The sequence below is a fragment of the Choristoneura fumiferana genome, chromosome 2 (assembly GCF_025370935.1).
Source record: "Choristoneura fumiferana chromosome 2, NRCan_CFum_1, whole genome shotgun sequence".
In the NCBI taxonomy this organism is placed as follows: domain Eukaryota; kingdom Metazoa; phylum Arthropoda; class Insecta; order Lepidoptera; family Tortricidae; genus Choristoneura; species Choristoneura fumiferana.
Genome location: NC_133473.1, coordinates 11,122,565 through 11,134,702, shown reverse-complemented (window position 1 = coordinate 11,134,702; position 12,138 = coordinate 11,122,565). Strand labels below are relative to the sequence as shown.

At 38.0% G+C, this 12,138-nt stretch overlaps 1 protein-coding gene across 1 annotated transcript; it reads left to right on the top strand.

Moving 5' to 3' along the window:
• Positions 1-5,424: 5,424 nt before the first annotated feature.
• Positions 5,425-6,953, top strand: LOC141443290 (uncharacterized). The gene is made up of 4 exons (XM_074108523.1): positions 5,425-5,581; positions 5,665-5,847; positions 6,545-6,775; positions 6,865-6,953. Exons 1-4 carry the CDS (start codon positions 5,498-5,500, stop codon positions 6,895-6,897), a joined length of 531 nt encoding a protein of 176 aa, XP_073964624.1. The 5' UTR covers positions 5,425-5,497; the 3' UTR covers positions 6,898-6,953.
• Positions 6,954-12,138: the final 5,185 nt, after the last annotated feature.

The following is a 12,138-nucleotide window of genomic DNA, read 5'->3' as shown; positions in this document are numbered from 1 at the left end:
TACCGTCAACTATTTTCAATAGCGGGCAATTAAGAATATTTTTGTTTGACACAGCCACAGCAATGCATCACGGGCAACTTGCCTAAGCGGACATGGTACAGATAAATGGTATCAATTTTAGTCGTCGGGGGCGGCAACCGCAGTCGGTGGTTTGACGTATTATCGTCGCGCCGCTCCACTTAGTGTTGCCTGTGTGTTCTCGGGCACTTAAACATCTGGCGCATGGCCTAGCAATATAGCATTACTTATAAATTTTTGACTGATACGTCGTTAGTCAGACAGACCCATAGTATCCAAATACTAGACTGAAGTTTTGCATGATCGCAGTAACAAGTAAGAGGGATGGTATGTAACATTTTCAAGAAATTGATCATTTTATTATTGCATGACTTATGAACTATTTCCAACTGTAGGTACACAATCTATGCTGAAACATGTAAACGAGTAGTTTTTTATCACTTTTGTGTCTTCAGGTTTACCACCAACGTTTAGTAAAATTATCATTTCAGAATGATAATAAAACGCAGACTATTTTAACGAGAGGGCAAAGGCTATTTTATAAGGTTAAATTTTAAATAACCATCGTAATATAATTTAATAACTAGAGTCACTCGCAATGCATCACCCCAATAACTCTAAACACAGGCACTGTTCCCATCGCCGATGCTACATTATCGGATCCCATGCCCCTTTACTCTTCGGTCTCCCATTTCAAACTTGCGAGTTCCGCTGTCTCTGCAGCCGCAACTTTTTGTGCGTAAACAAAAAGCAAGAAAGCGATCGGACGCCGTATATATCACCTACGTTAGGTTATAAACGGTATACATAAAGGCTGGGATACAAGTATGGAATCTGGAGGATGCCGGGCGTGTGCTGCTACAATATTCATGAAGCTACCGACAGCAGCAGCCGCGCACGGACACTATCTCACGTTCGGACGCGTTCCATCAATATAACGAGTCTCTGACCTGAATTGTTTTACGGCCACCTTTATATTTTGCCACTGACCGAATACCGATGGCTTGCGATTGTGTACGTACCGCTAACTACAGCCTAAGCGTAGCACGACGCACAAAATAGTCACAGAAATAGTTGGTTTATGACGCGATGTCTACCTCAACCAGATACTTAGCAGTAAAATTTAATGATAGATAAACTCTTGGAATCGGTTAATTTGTTACTACTGAACTGCTACTGTAAAAGTGGTATCTACTACACCATGATTTACGAGTACACATGCGTTGCAGGTGGCGTACGTTTATCACGTAAATAAGTTGTACCTAACCTTTCATTGATAAAGTATTATTTTAGTATGGTTGTCTGGAAGAGATCGCTTTTGAGCGAAAAGACAATTTGTCTTTAAGATTGGTAGGAGTCTTTTTGTATTTTTAATTTGAACTCCTATTTGTTACTTTTACGGTCATCCCGTGAAATCAACGAAAATACAAACCGAAACATGGATGCACAGAGTAAAACTAGAAAAAGAGATCAGCGCTGGGAATCGAACCCAGCATTTCGTGCTGCGTGCCATACCCCTACACCACCACTGGACAGGAGTCTAGACACAAATTTCTTCCTTGCACCACACACATTTCAGCCTGCTTTCTTCTTTCTAAGTTACTTAAGCAGCGACACTAGCGACATCTACGTTTTAGCTCTCATCGAAAGACGTCAACACTCCATCGATTTGTCTTTGTATGTTAACTAATTGTACTGATTTGTATTGTATTGTATTGTATTGTAAACTCTTTACTTGTGGTGTGCAATGAAGAATAATTTGTATTGTATTGTACCTGAACCAATAATCGAGATGCAAAGCAAATACAGCGATCAATGAATTTCAAAACTCATTGTGTAATCTTGCATCGTGAATTTAAGTTTTGTTAATTTCGATGCATTAGATTATTTCCAGTGTTTCGTGTTGGTATCTCTGACAGGGCAGCATATTGGGTAGTTGCTTGTTGGTGGATGAGAGCGGCCCGAGTGCGCCAACCCACAAATTTGAAAGTTGGCCAAGTTGTATCGACAGGGGGTGTTAGCGGTCGCTGCCGCAGCCCCCGCTCGGTGCTACAGTTTTAGTCTACCACTAAGTACGAATATAAAATATCTGTTAAACGAGACGGAAGTTAACACAGGTCAAGAGTTAATTCAATTAGTACGTTTTCGAAAATTTACTTTTAAAATTCGGTAAAGTAACGAAGCTATTTAAGGTCGCGGGTGAGCAAAGTAATTATTGTCTGTAGTTTATTTTAGTGAAATGTTTTATTTATGTGTCTTTATTACTCAAGCTAGAGCTACCTAGTGTGCGGAAAGCAAAGTTAAGTTAATTATTTGTAGATATCTACCTCACGGAATTGAAGATGAATTCACGATATTTTTCTAGATATAAAGTAAATTACCTTATACTTTGTTCCGGCGAGGAGATTTAGTCAGCCATATTTCTGGCATATTTAGCACTCTATCTTAGATATTTAAGCTGGCAACCCAACTTTAATCTTCCAGTTTTACAGGTGTCCATGGATGACAGTGCTCTCTTACCATCAAATGACCCACTTTTCAGTTTTCCAATCAAGCCTAATTAATAACTTAGTGCTCACAAAGTTTGAGTTTCTTTCTTCTAACTAGGTAAGCACACATATCTAATTGTCTATTTAGTCATCATTGAATATACTCAACATTACGATATTACGATATTTTACTGTTTTTAAATTCCTACTAAGTATGCTCCCGTTTACTGTCCCTAATAGGTCAAGATTATACAAAAGGGGGGCCGTTTCTGGGAATTCGATATTTTTATGAAAATGAAAAAATCATAGGGGGTGCAAAACACGTCGAATAATTTCGAATTTTTGATAAAATAAGCTCTTTTTATTATAAAACTTTTTTTTTTAATAAAAATGGCTGAGATAAACGCCTTCAAAGATCAACATTTTGAAACACTGCCACTACTGGATAAAATGTGAAAGTCGACAGAGCTCCTCTAGCGGAGCTCTTAGTCCGTATTGTATAGGCGCTTCACGCCTGGTCACAACTCTAACCTAACCTAAACTCTAATGGTGATTTTCCACCGTAGAGGCGAGACGAGACGAGGCGAGACGAGAATTGAAATTTGTGTGCATTCTATGCGCGCCCGCCGCGAGCCGTCGTGGGCGCGAGCGCCGAGCCGCCATACAAATTTCAATTCTCGTCTCGCCTCGTCTCGTCTCGCCTCGCCTCGTCTCGCCTCGCCAGTGGAAAATCACCTTAAGGGTAGGGCAGACAAGACTACGTGGATAGTGGAGTGCTCCGATTTTTAATATTACTAAACAATGCGTCTATCTCAACCATTACTAATTTTATAGAAATATTTTTCAAACAAGAGATGCCTATTTTGACGTATTCTACACGTTAGATCATTTAAATTAGGTGTCAAAATGACATCACTATCAAAAAAAATTGTGCCAGGCGCTTTGCTACAGTCCAACCCCATAATAGGTACCATTATCTTCAAATTAATTAAACTTACACCTGACAAAAACGTAAAAGTAGAAACAGTAACTGCAACCTGGGCAGAATTTAGTTGTCGGCGTCTGCGCGCAAGCAAGCGAGGCGACTCCGAACAGAGCTCGGGTAATTGAACTAATAAATCTAGCCGTGTAACTGCGCTGCGAGCGAGCTCAGGATCAAGGCGAAACCATTAAACCTTCCCTCTGATTCCGTCCTGACTCCACTTGCATTTAGTCACACACGTTAGTGAAACTTAACGGCGAATTCACGGGACGCCACAAGGAATGGAAGAAATATAGGTACCATAAGCCAAATAAGTGGTCTATCAATTTTTAAACAAGTTCCTATCCTAAAAGCAATCTCTTCCAGACAACCATTTGGGTACAAGAAATTATATGTTACAAAAATAGGTGGCGGAAACAGAAACAGAAAATAAAAACAAACGAAAAATCATTAATAATGAAATAAATACAAATGAAACAACTATATAAATACATACATGCAATACTTATACAATACATAAACTACTAACTTAGAATAGCAATATAAATTAACAATAAGGCCGTAATGGGAGAAAAAGGATAAGAAATTAGGAAATAAAATAGATAAACACAGAAATACTGAGGACAGAGCTAAGAAGGCAGTGTCAAGAAGTGAGCCTTGACGAGATTTTTGAAAATAGGAAGAGATTTAGCTTTCCTCACATCTAGGGGAAGAGAGTTTCATAGAAGGATTGAAGTGCAAGTGAAGGAGTTATGATAGAACTTAGAGGAAGAAATTGGAACAGTGAGAAGTACATTTTGGGAAGACCGAATGGAAGACAGGAACTTAAAACGTTGTTGGAGATATTCTGGAGTTGGTGTTTCTTTAAAAAAATATGGCTCTGTCCATCGGAGGTCAATTTTGCCAGTGTCTAGTAGTTTTTGCCGTTGTACGGTAAAAAAAATCTAGAAAACGAAATATGACAGGTAATGGTGGATGAACGATGACAGCGCGAATCCCGCTTATAGAGTATTATCTATTCTGGAGTTGTGGGGTTGAAAAGTATGCTGTATAAAAGAGAAACGTTACCATGGCAACCAGCTCCACTAAAAAGTTGATTGAGCCATTTACAACTAAGTAGATACTTCTGCAGTAACTAAGTACAGTACTATGTTTGAAAATATTTTAAAGGCCAATTACAATTTTAATATTTACAAGTACTCAAGTCGCGGTAGGGTTAAAAACAAAAATATAGGTATATATGTACGTTACCTACCAAGACGTCAAAAATATCTGGGTATACACCTTTATGCCACTATGCATTAGGTCGATGTTTACATATTTTGACGCTATGACTGTATATATACTTATATATTTTTGCATTCAACTTTACCATGAAATCTACGGTGAAGAAAAACATCGTGAGGAACCTGCACAGACTTGCGAAGAAATTCAATGGTGTATAATAATATGATGTTCCCAATCCGTAGTAGGCCCGCGTGGAAACTATAGCACAAGTTCTCTCATTCTGAGAGGAGGCCTGAGCTCAGCAGTGGGGCGTCTATGGGCAGAGATAATGATGATGAAAATTCATCTTACTGTTTGTGTGTCCCTAACTAATTGCTCCTCTCATTTATTTAAAGGCTGACTAGTAGAAATCCGTCAAAAGGATAAGTTCACCTTTATTCATGTATCTCAACATTTGTGATGTGACAAAAAAGTATACAGGATTCGCAATTTATCAAGGGTTATTTTTTATTTATTTTGTAGGTGAACTTACTTACAATCTAAACATAATGGATTGAATTCAAATCACTAAGCAAGAAGAATGTTCGTTATACCAACCAGTATCAGTATCAAAAGAGGTAGCTACTTATTGAATGAATACTCAATGTCGCAAACGAAAGAAAAAAACGCCAAGGCGAATAGCAGCGCAAAACAAATAAAAACACCTTATCAGCTGAAGCTGTTAGCGGCTGGATGCTGCTCTCGATTTCTTTCATCTCGCATTCTCACTAACAGCAGTTCCATGAATAGCTCGCGGAGCCAAAACATCGCGTTAATTATAATAGTTTTTTTCGGAATTGATGTTCACATCGTTACGTCTAAACATGTGTGTATTCCAACAAAACCAAACTTTATTGACGTAAATTATAGATTCGAGTGTTTTACATTCCATTTTTGAATACATTTCAGTTGCGGGCTAGCAGAGTTCCAGTGCATTTATCAGGGGAGTTTATGAATTTTCTTCATAATTTGGGATCGAGAGTGTTTACATTGAAGGCAAAGAAACGCTTTGGAGTTGAACATGGTCACGAAGACACTACTACAGCTAGTTATCTTTTCAGTACAAGAAATGTTGAGGCGTGGAAGAGTGAGGTCAGTAAAGATTTTATTTAAAAAAGTGTCCCTTTGTAGTATTGCTCAGTTTTAGTTGATGTAAGGAGATAGTGATTTTTAGGGTTCCGTAGCCAAAATGGCAAAAAGGGAACCCTTATAGTTTCGCCATGTCTGTCTGTCTGTTCGTCCGCGGCTTTGCGCAGAGACTATCAGTACTAGAAAGCTCTAATTTTGCACAGATAACTATGCCGACAAAATGGTACAAAAAAAATGAAAAAAACTTTATTTGGTGTACCTCCACTTGACGTAAAGTGTGGGTGTTTTTTTTTTCTCATCCAACCCTATAGTGTGGGGTTAGTTGGATAGGTCTTTTAAAACCATTAGGGGTTTGCTTTGCATTAGCGAGTTGGTTTTTCGATTCAGTGATCTGTTTGCGAAATATTCATTAAAATCGAGCGTGTCCCAAGTAAAATTTAAACCGGTGGGTGGAAAAATTTGAAAGAATTCAGGATGGTAGTAAGTATATCAAATTTACAAGGAAATCTATAACGGCTAAGTTTGATTGAGAATTATTAATAGTTTAAGAGAGTAAATAGAAGCCTAAGGTAGGTAGGTATAAAATATAAATACGAAATCCTTAGAAACATTACTTTATTTTTTCGTAATGGCTACGGCACCCTATCTTGGGTGTGTCCGACACGCTCTTGGTTGGTTTTTTATTATTATACTTTTTCAGACAAATTTTGGCATTCAAAAAGATGCACTTAGAGATGCTTTGATGATGAAACTTGTGTCATATTATGAGGACAAGTACAAACTATCAGACAGCCAAACAACTAGAACCACTACGACTACTTCCACCCCAGCACATCGCGATGTTCGCGTAATTATAGACAGAATCAGCAAAATTCACCCTGTATCAACAAAAAGTCACTTCACGCACACTCGTCCAGCGCATTCTTATAAGGTATTTTTAATGCAAAACTGCATCAGTCATCATTCGAACTTTATGTAGGTAGGAATTTTATCAAAACTTACTCGTTGTATTAATTTCAGATGAACTTGTTACCTGATGTAGAAGTCATATAACTAAGTGAACTTATTTTTGATATACCAATAAATTGATATTAAGTATTAGAAGGCAAGATCAAGAGTTGATTTCAACATAGCCACCCTAAATAATAACTCAAGCAGTGAAGCAAAAGGTGTTAAAAGGCTAACAAGGATTTATTTTACTGATAGCAAATTGAAGCTTGTTTTTGGCTGCATTCATTTTACAACAAATCTGGCTGGAGATCGGCTCTCATTGGCACGTGTTCAACGGCGTGGAGCGAAAGGCACTCTCGGGGACAACTCCATCTACACTAAGTGCCATCTATCCGTGGTATGGCGATTTTTTACAAAGAGTTCCGTCCCAAATGCACCTTCAGGGATCTAGTATAAAATATGACACAGAAATTAGTGAACATTTTAAAAATATTTACATGAAAACGCGATCAGCCAAAATTATGTCATTGCAAAAACCCGGAACACTTATTAGTTTGAACCCTCATGTAACATCTTAACGCAAACGACCGCTCTTCCCTGATTATGGTAATTGGTAAGAATAATTTTCCCATTTCTTGATGACGTAAGAGATCTGGCAACACCGACAGTTTAATTAAATCCAGCAGTTGTTTCAGCAACATCTCGCTAACCGTTACACGCACAACTTTGTCCACAAATTATGTTTACACCATTCAAATAGACGTTCTTGCGTAAATACTTTTGTAACTTAGTCCATTAAAGAAACTCTACAGAAGATATTACCATAACACAAGTGGGTCTCGTTTTAATGCTTCCTTTAGATAAATCAAAGATTATCTAAATTTCAACGAGTACAAAATTTTTATTTAGTAATAAGGAATAATGTTCCCATATATTTGCGTAAGATATTTTAGAGTCGATTTGAAGTATTGTTCTCCACATTATAACCTTTATTTTAGTTGGGGTAGTAAACCCTACGTGAGCACCATAAACCTAAAAGTCGCGTGTTTGACCAAGAGGGCATCGTAAAATACATCATAAAGCTGAGCACATAAATTTGTAAAATCGACGTTTTCAAAGGATTCTTCGCCTTGGAATGTTTAATTACTGACGCCTTATGTACCGATAGATTTTATAGTTTTATAATTTATGATCGCACAAATTATTTTTAATGTTTTTTCGCCGAAAATAATGTGTTTTCATAAACCCAACAAAATAAACTAAATCATAAATGTGAATATTCTAATAAACACTTTTTTTCGATGATTTGACGCTCGAAGGAAAATGAAGATACCTTAATTTTTATTATGCTGAGAATTTCCTTTTACAAATTTAATTCTAAAAAAAGGGCCTAATAATCATCTAAACAGCACAATATTATTACCGTTGGCCCTAGCCATAGTTTATCATCATCATCATCGGCCTATCTTAGTCCACTGCTGGACATAGGCCTCTCCAATTGCTCGCCACTGAGCACCATCCTCGGCCACTCTTGTCCAGTTACTGCCAGCTATACCATAGCTCACCAGATAAGCAAACTGAAGTGGCAGTGGGCCGGCCATATCAGCCGAAGAACCGATAACCGCTGGGGTAAACGAGTTCTTGAGTGGAGAAGGAGACCGCAAATCGGCAAGCGTGGCGTGGGACGGCCTCAGACTAGGTGGAGCGATGATCTTCGCAAGGCAATAATACAATAAACAAACTCAATAGAGTGTAGGCGTAATTTTGGAATAGGGAGCGGCACCTAACCGACAGGTTTCACTAAAGTAAATACTCAAAGGACTATTGCAACGAAAAATAAAACTTTTGCTCGGTACCTATTAAAACTTTACTTTTAATGAGAGAACTGGCCAACTCGATTGATTGAAATATCTATTGCCAAAGCAAGATTTTTTTTTATGTGACTGTGGCTTTTTTGTATTTTAAAAATCAATAGAACTGTCAATTAAAGTAAAATATCGTTATTTTTATAAGAATATGAAACATTACATTTATTTCTAGATTTAATGTTATACGTATCCGTTTTCTTACTTTACGACAGTCAGATTAAGTATTTGGGACTAGATCCATAATAATTATTATTACTTGTTGGTACGGGTTTCCGATCACGGGCCCATGGGAACCCGGTCATATGAAAGGCATTCATGGGGCCGAAGCCAACATGAAGAGGCCTTTGGTACTATAATAATTTAAGTAAATGATATGGGCGCAATTATGGAGGTCTCCCCTAGTTCACCATGAGGATGTGCTAGCGGTCAGTCCTTCGCAGCTGCCAAACTACCAGACAGGAAGCGACATGGAGTGGGCTATGGAATTGGGATGCTGTGGACAGGATTACTGTACTGTGTAGAGTGAGATAACGGACACCTACTATTTAAATATCTCATAAAATGAACTTTTGGTAGGCGGTGACTCACCGTACACTAATCGGCCCCCTCAAACTGTTACCCACCTAGGATCATGAAGAGAGGAAAATTGACATGAACGGCTTAAGGTGGAAAGGTATTCCTGGACTTTAAACTTCGAAGTGCCAACTCGCCACATACAGAAACACGTTCATCCTTCGAGCGTTTAGCTCTATCGCTCCACTCTATGCGGTCAACTAAGGCAAACTAGAGCCGAGATTGATGTGTAACTGTATGAGAGTGTGCGTATAAGCGCATGTGTATGTGTACCCTCGGAGGTCTCAGGCTCATGGTGTCGCTACAAGCTGCACGCACTAACTGACTAAGCCGTTAACTGCTCTGGTAATACCACATCACCAGCAGGCGATGTGGTAGTCAAACTCCTACACGCTATTATTATTAAGTACTATTACTTATCACAAGAAACGTTTTAAATAGATATTATTAAAAGTCACACTACTTACTGCCTAATTCAGAGAAGTGCGACTCTTCATATTACTGATTGAATAGGCAGCTAACTAACACAATTTACTTTTGTGTGTATAGCTGCTTCAGCGAAATGATATTTGTTTTATATAGAAACAATTAAGCTCGCTGCAATATTAATAAGGAACGCAATATCATTAATATTATAAATACGCCAGTTAATTATTTACAGTTAACAAAAGTCAGATAGACGTAAGTCAATAAGTATGTAGAATACGCAGAATTTACTTCAAAATCTCTACAATCGACATAAAAAGTTAATTTAATGTTTACGCTCCCTAATTTGTTAAACTATTAATGGCTTTCGGATATCCCTTTTTAGATATATGGACGTAAAATGTAATATCTAGATGACCCTCCCGATACACTTTGTTCCAATCGCATTTCCGGATGGAACGATCTCACGGCGGAAATGAATTCATCCGGCAAATGAATGGACTGCACTTGTGCGTGGGGTGCGAACTGCGACCGACGTTGTCTGATGCATTTTATTTTCAGTTTTCAGGTTTTTTAGCTACCCGATGAAACAGCATCGTTCTAAATTATTCATCATGTCCGTCTGCCCGACTGTCCGCCGGCTGCCCTTTCCGTCTTTCTGTATGCCCCACACATTTTAACCCGAGGCCACTGAGATTTTATGTCTGAAAATTTAGAAGCGGGTAGCGGGTAGGTAGGTAGAAATGAAAAGCTTGAAAATATTACATAGTGATAAGTACGTAGGTAGGTACATACAAGTTAAGTTAAGTTTACGTCGCAAACTAATTGAAAAAAAGGAACACAACTTCAGGGTAATATGCCATTTCCAATAAAAAAAGAATTATCGAAATCGGACTACTCTGTAGAAATATATACATACACGCATATTTTTTTTAATGGTTCACCTACACTACAAAACAAACTATTTACTGCGGAACCAGTCATTCTGCGTGGTTAGATTGTATTTTTAACCCCCGACGCAAAAATAAGGGTGTAAGTTCGAACGCTATCTATGTCTGTCTGTCTGTCTGTGGCACCGTAGCTCTTTCGTGAACCGATTTGAATGCGGCTTTTTTTATTTGAAAGCAGGTTTTCTAACGATGGTTCTTAGACATGTTTTATCAAAATCAGTTCAGCCGTTTTTGAGATATTGAACTTTGAAGTGACAAAGTCGGGGTTTTCCAACTTTTTGTTGGGTAGGTTATTAATTTGTATAAAAATCTGGCGCTTTGTGCCTATTGTTAGATTTATTATAGTGTAAATTTATGGTAACTGATTGCCGCTATTATAGAGCCATAAAAGGGAGCCCATTTTAAAATTTCAGCGCTAAAAGTTTCAGTTTCAGTTTCAGAGCTAAAACAAGAGAATGAAAAATTAAACAGTCCGAGCAACATATTTTAATAAAAAAACAAGTACAACAAAACGTATAAATAGTTGGAAATTTAATTGTTGGACGAATGAGAGAATTCTAACCTTCTAAAAGAAGGAATAAGTATACGGTTCTCAAAGCCAATTCACTATAAATGTCCGGTCGTCGCTTAGGTACCTAGGTGTGCAGTTCGCATGCATGTTTCTTTGGTTGATTTGCTAGGAACGTGTTTTGTTTTTCGTATTCTCTGCTCATGGTTGTGAGTCTAGGTGTTTGTGTTGATAATCTAAGTAGATCTAGATGATGAAGATGATCTATATTATGTTATATTTTTATGGACTTTTCTAATACTATGTTACATGGTAGGTAAGTAATCTACATGGGAAGTGTTTACAGGAAGTCGTCAAATCTTCGGTGGTCTCACACGACACCGAACACGCGATCTCGCCTGCCACCGCTCTGCGACAAATACCTACCCACAATAAACCTTATCGCACACTTAAACTGAAACAACGCATTCTGAATCGAGGTTTTTTTTATTAAAGCGTGATAAATATTATGGTTTTATTGATATTGCGTGATGAGAGACAAAAATGAATCCGATAGAATCGTTGACGAATTTAGATGTAACAAAAAGTTTGCTGGTATTTTCTCTGACCGATCGAAAACGCTACGCAATGCTAGCTGGTGCAGTGAAAACTTGCTATATTTGAACGGTGCATTAGTGGAATTAGCAATCTCATATCCGTGTAGCTAATGCTTCTGTTCGTCCGGTGGCCGAAAATTAATCATTAGAGCGAGGCGTACTCGGGCACAGGACAACTTTCGGAAAATCTCTAATTACATAGGTATTTCGTCTAGAGGGATTAAAAACTTTGATAGTATCTAACCACAGATATCTAACCACAGATATCTAACCAAGGCTTAGCCAAAGGTCGTTAGAAATAATAGTCCAAGCTTTAATTTACTTTGCAAATATTACGATGTTTTTTTCTTATTCGACTGGATGGAAAACGAGCAAGTGGGTCTCCTGATGGTAAGAGATCACCACCGCCCATAAACATCTGC

Bases quoted from the DNA above. Each gene is read 5' to 3' on its own strand.
- LOC141443290 (XM_074108523.1), top strand. From the start codon at position 5,498: ATGAATAGCTCGCGGAGCCAAAACATCGCGTTAATTATAATAGTTTTT. The intron at 5,582-5,664 runs GTGTGTATTCCA...AATACATTTCAG, and splicing joins ACATCGTTACGTCTAAACAT to TTGCGGGCTAGCAGAGTTCC. The intron at 5,848-6,544 runs GTCAGTAAAGAT...ATACTTTTTCAG, and splicing joins TTGAGGCGTGGAAGAGTGAG to ACAAATTTTGGCATTCAAAA.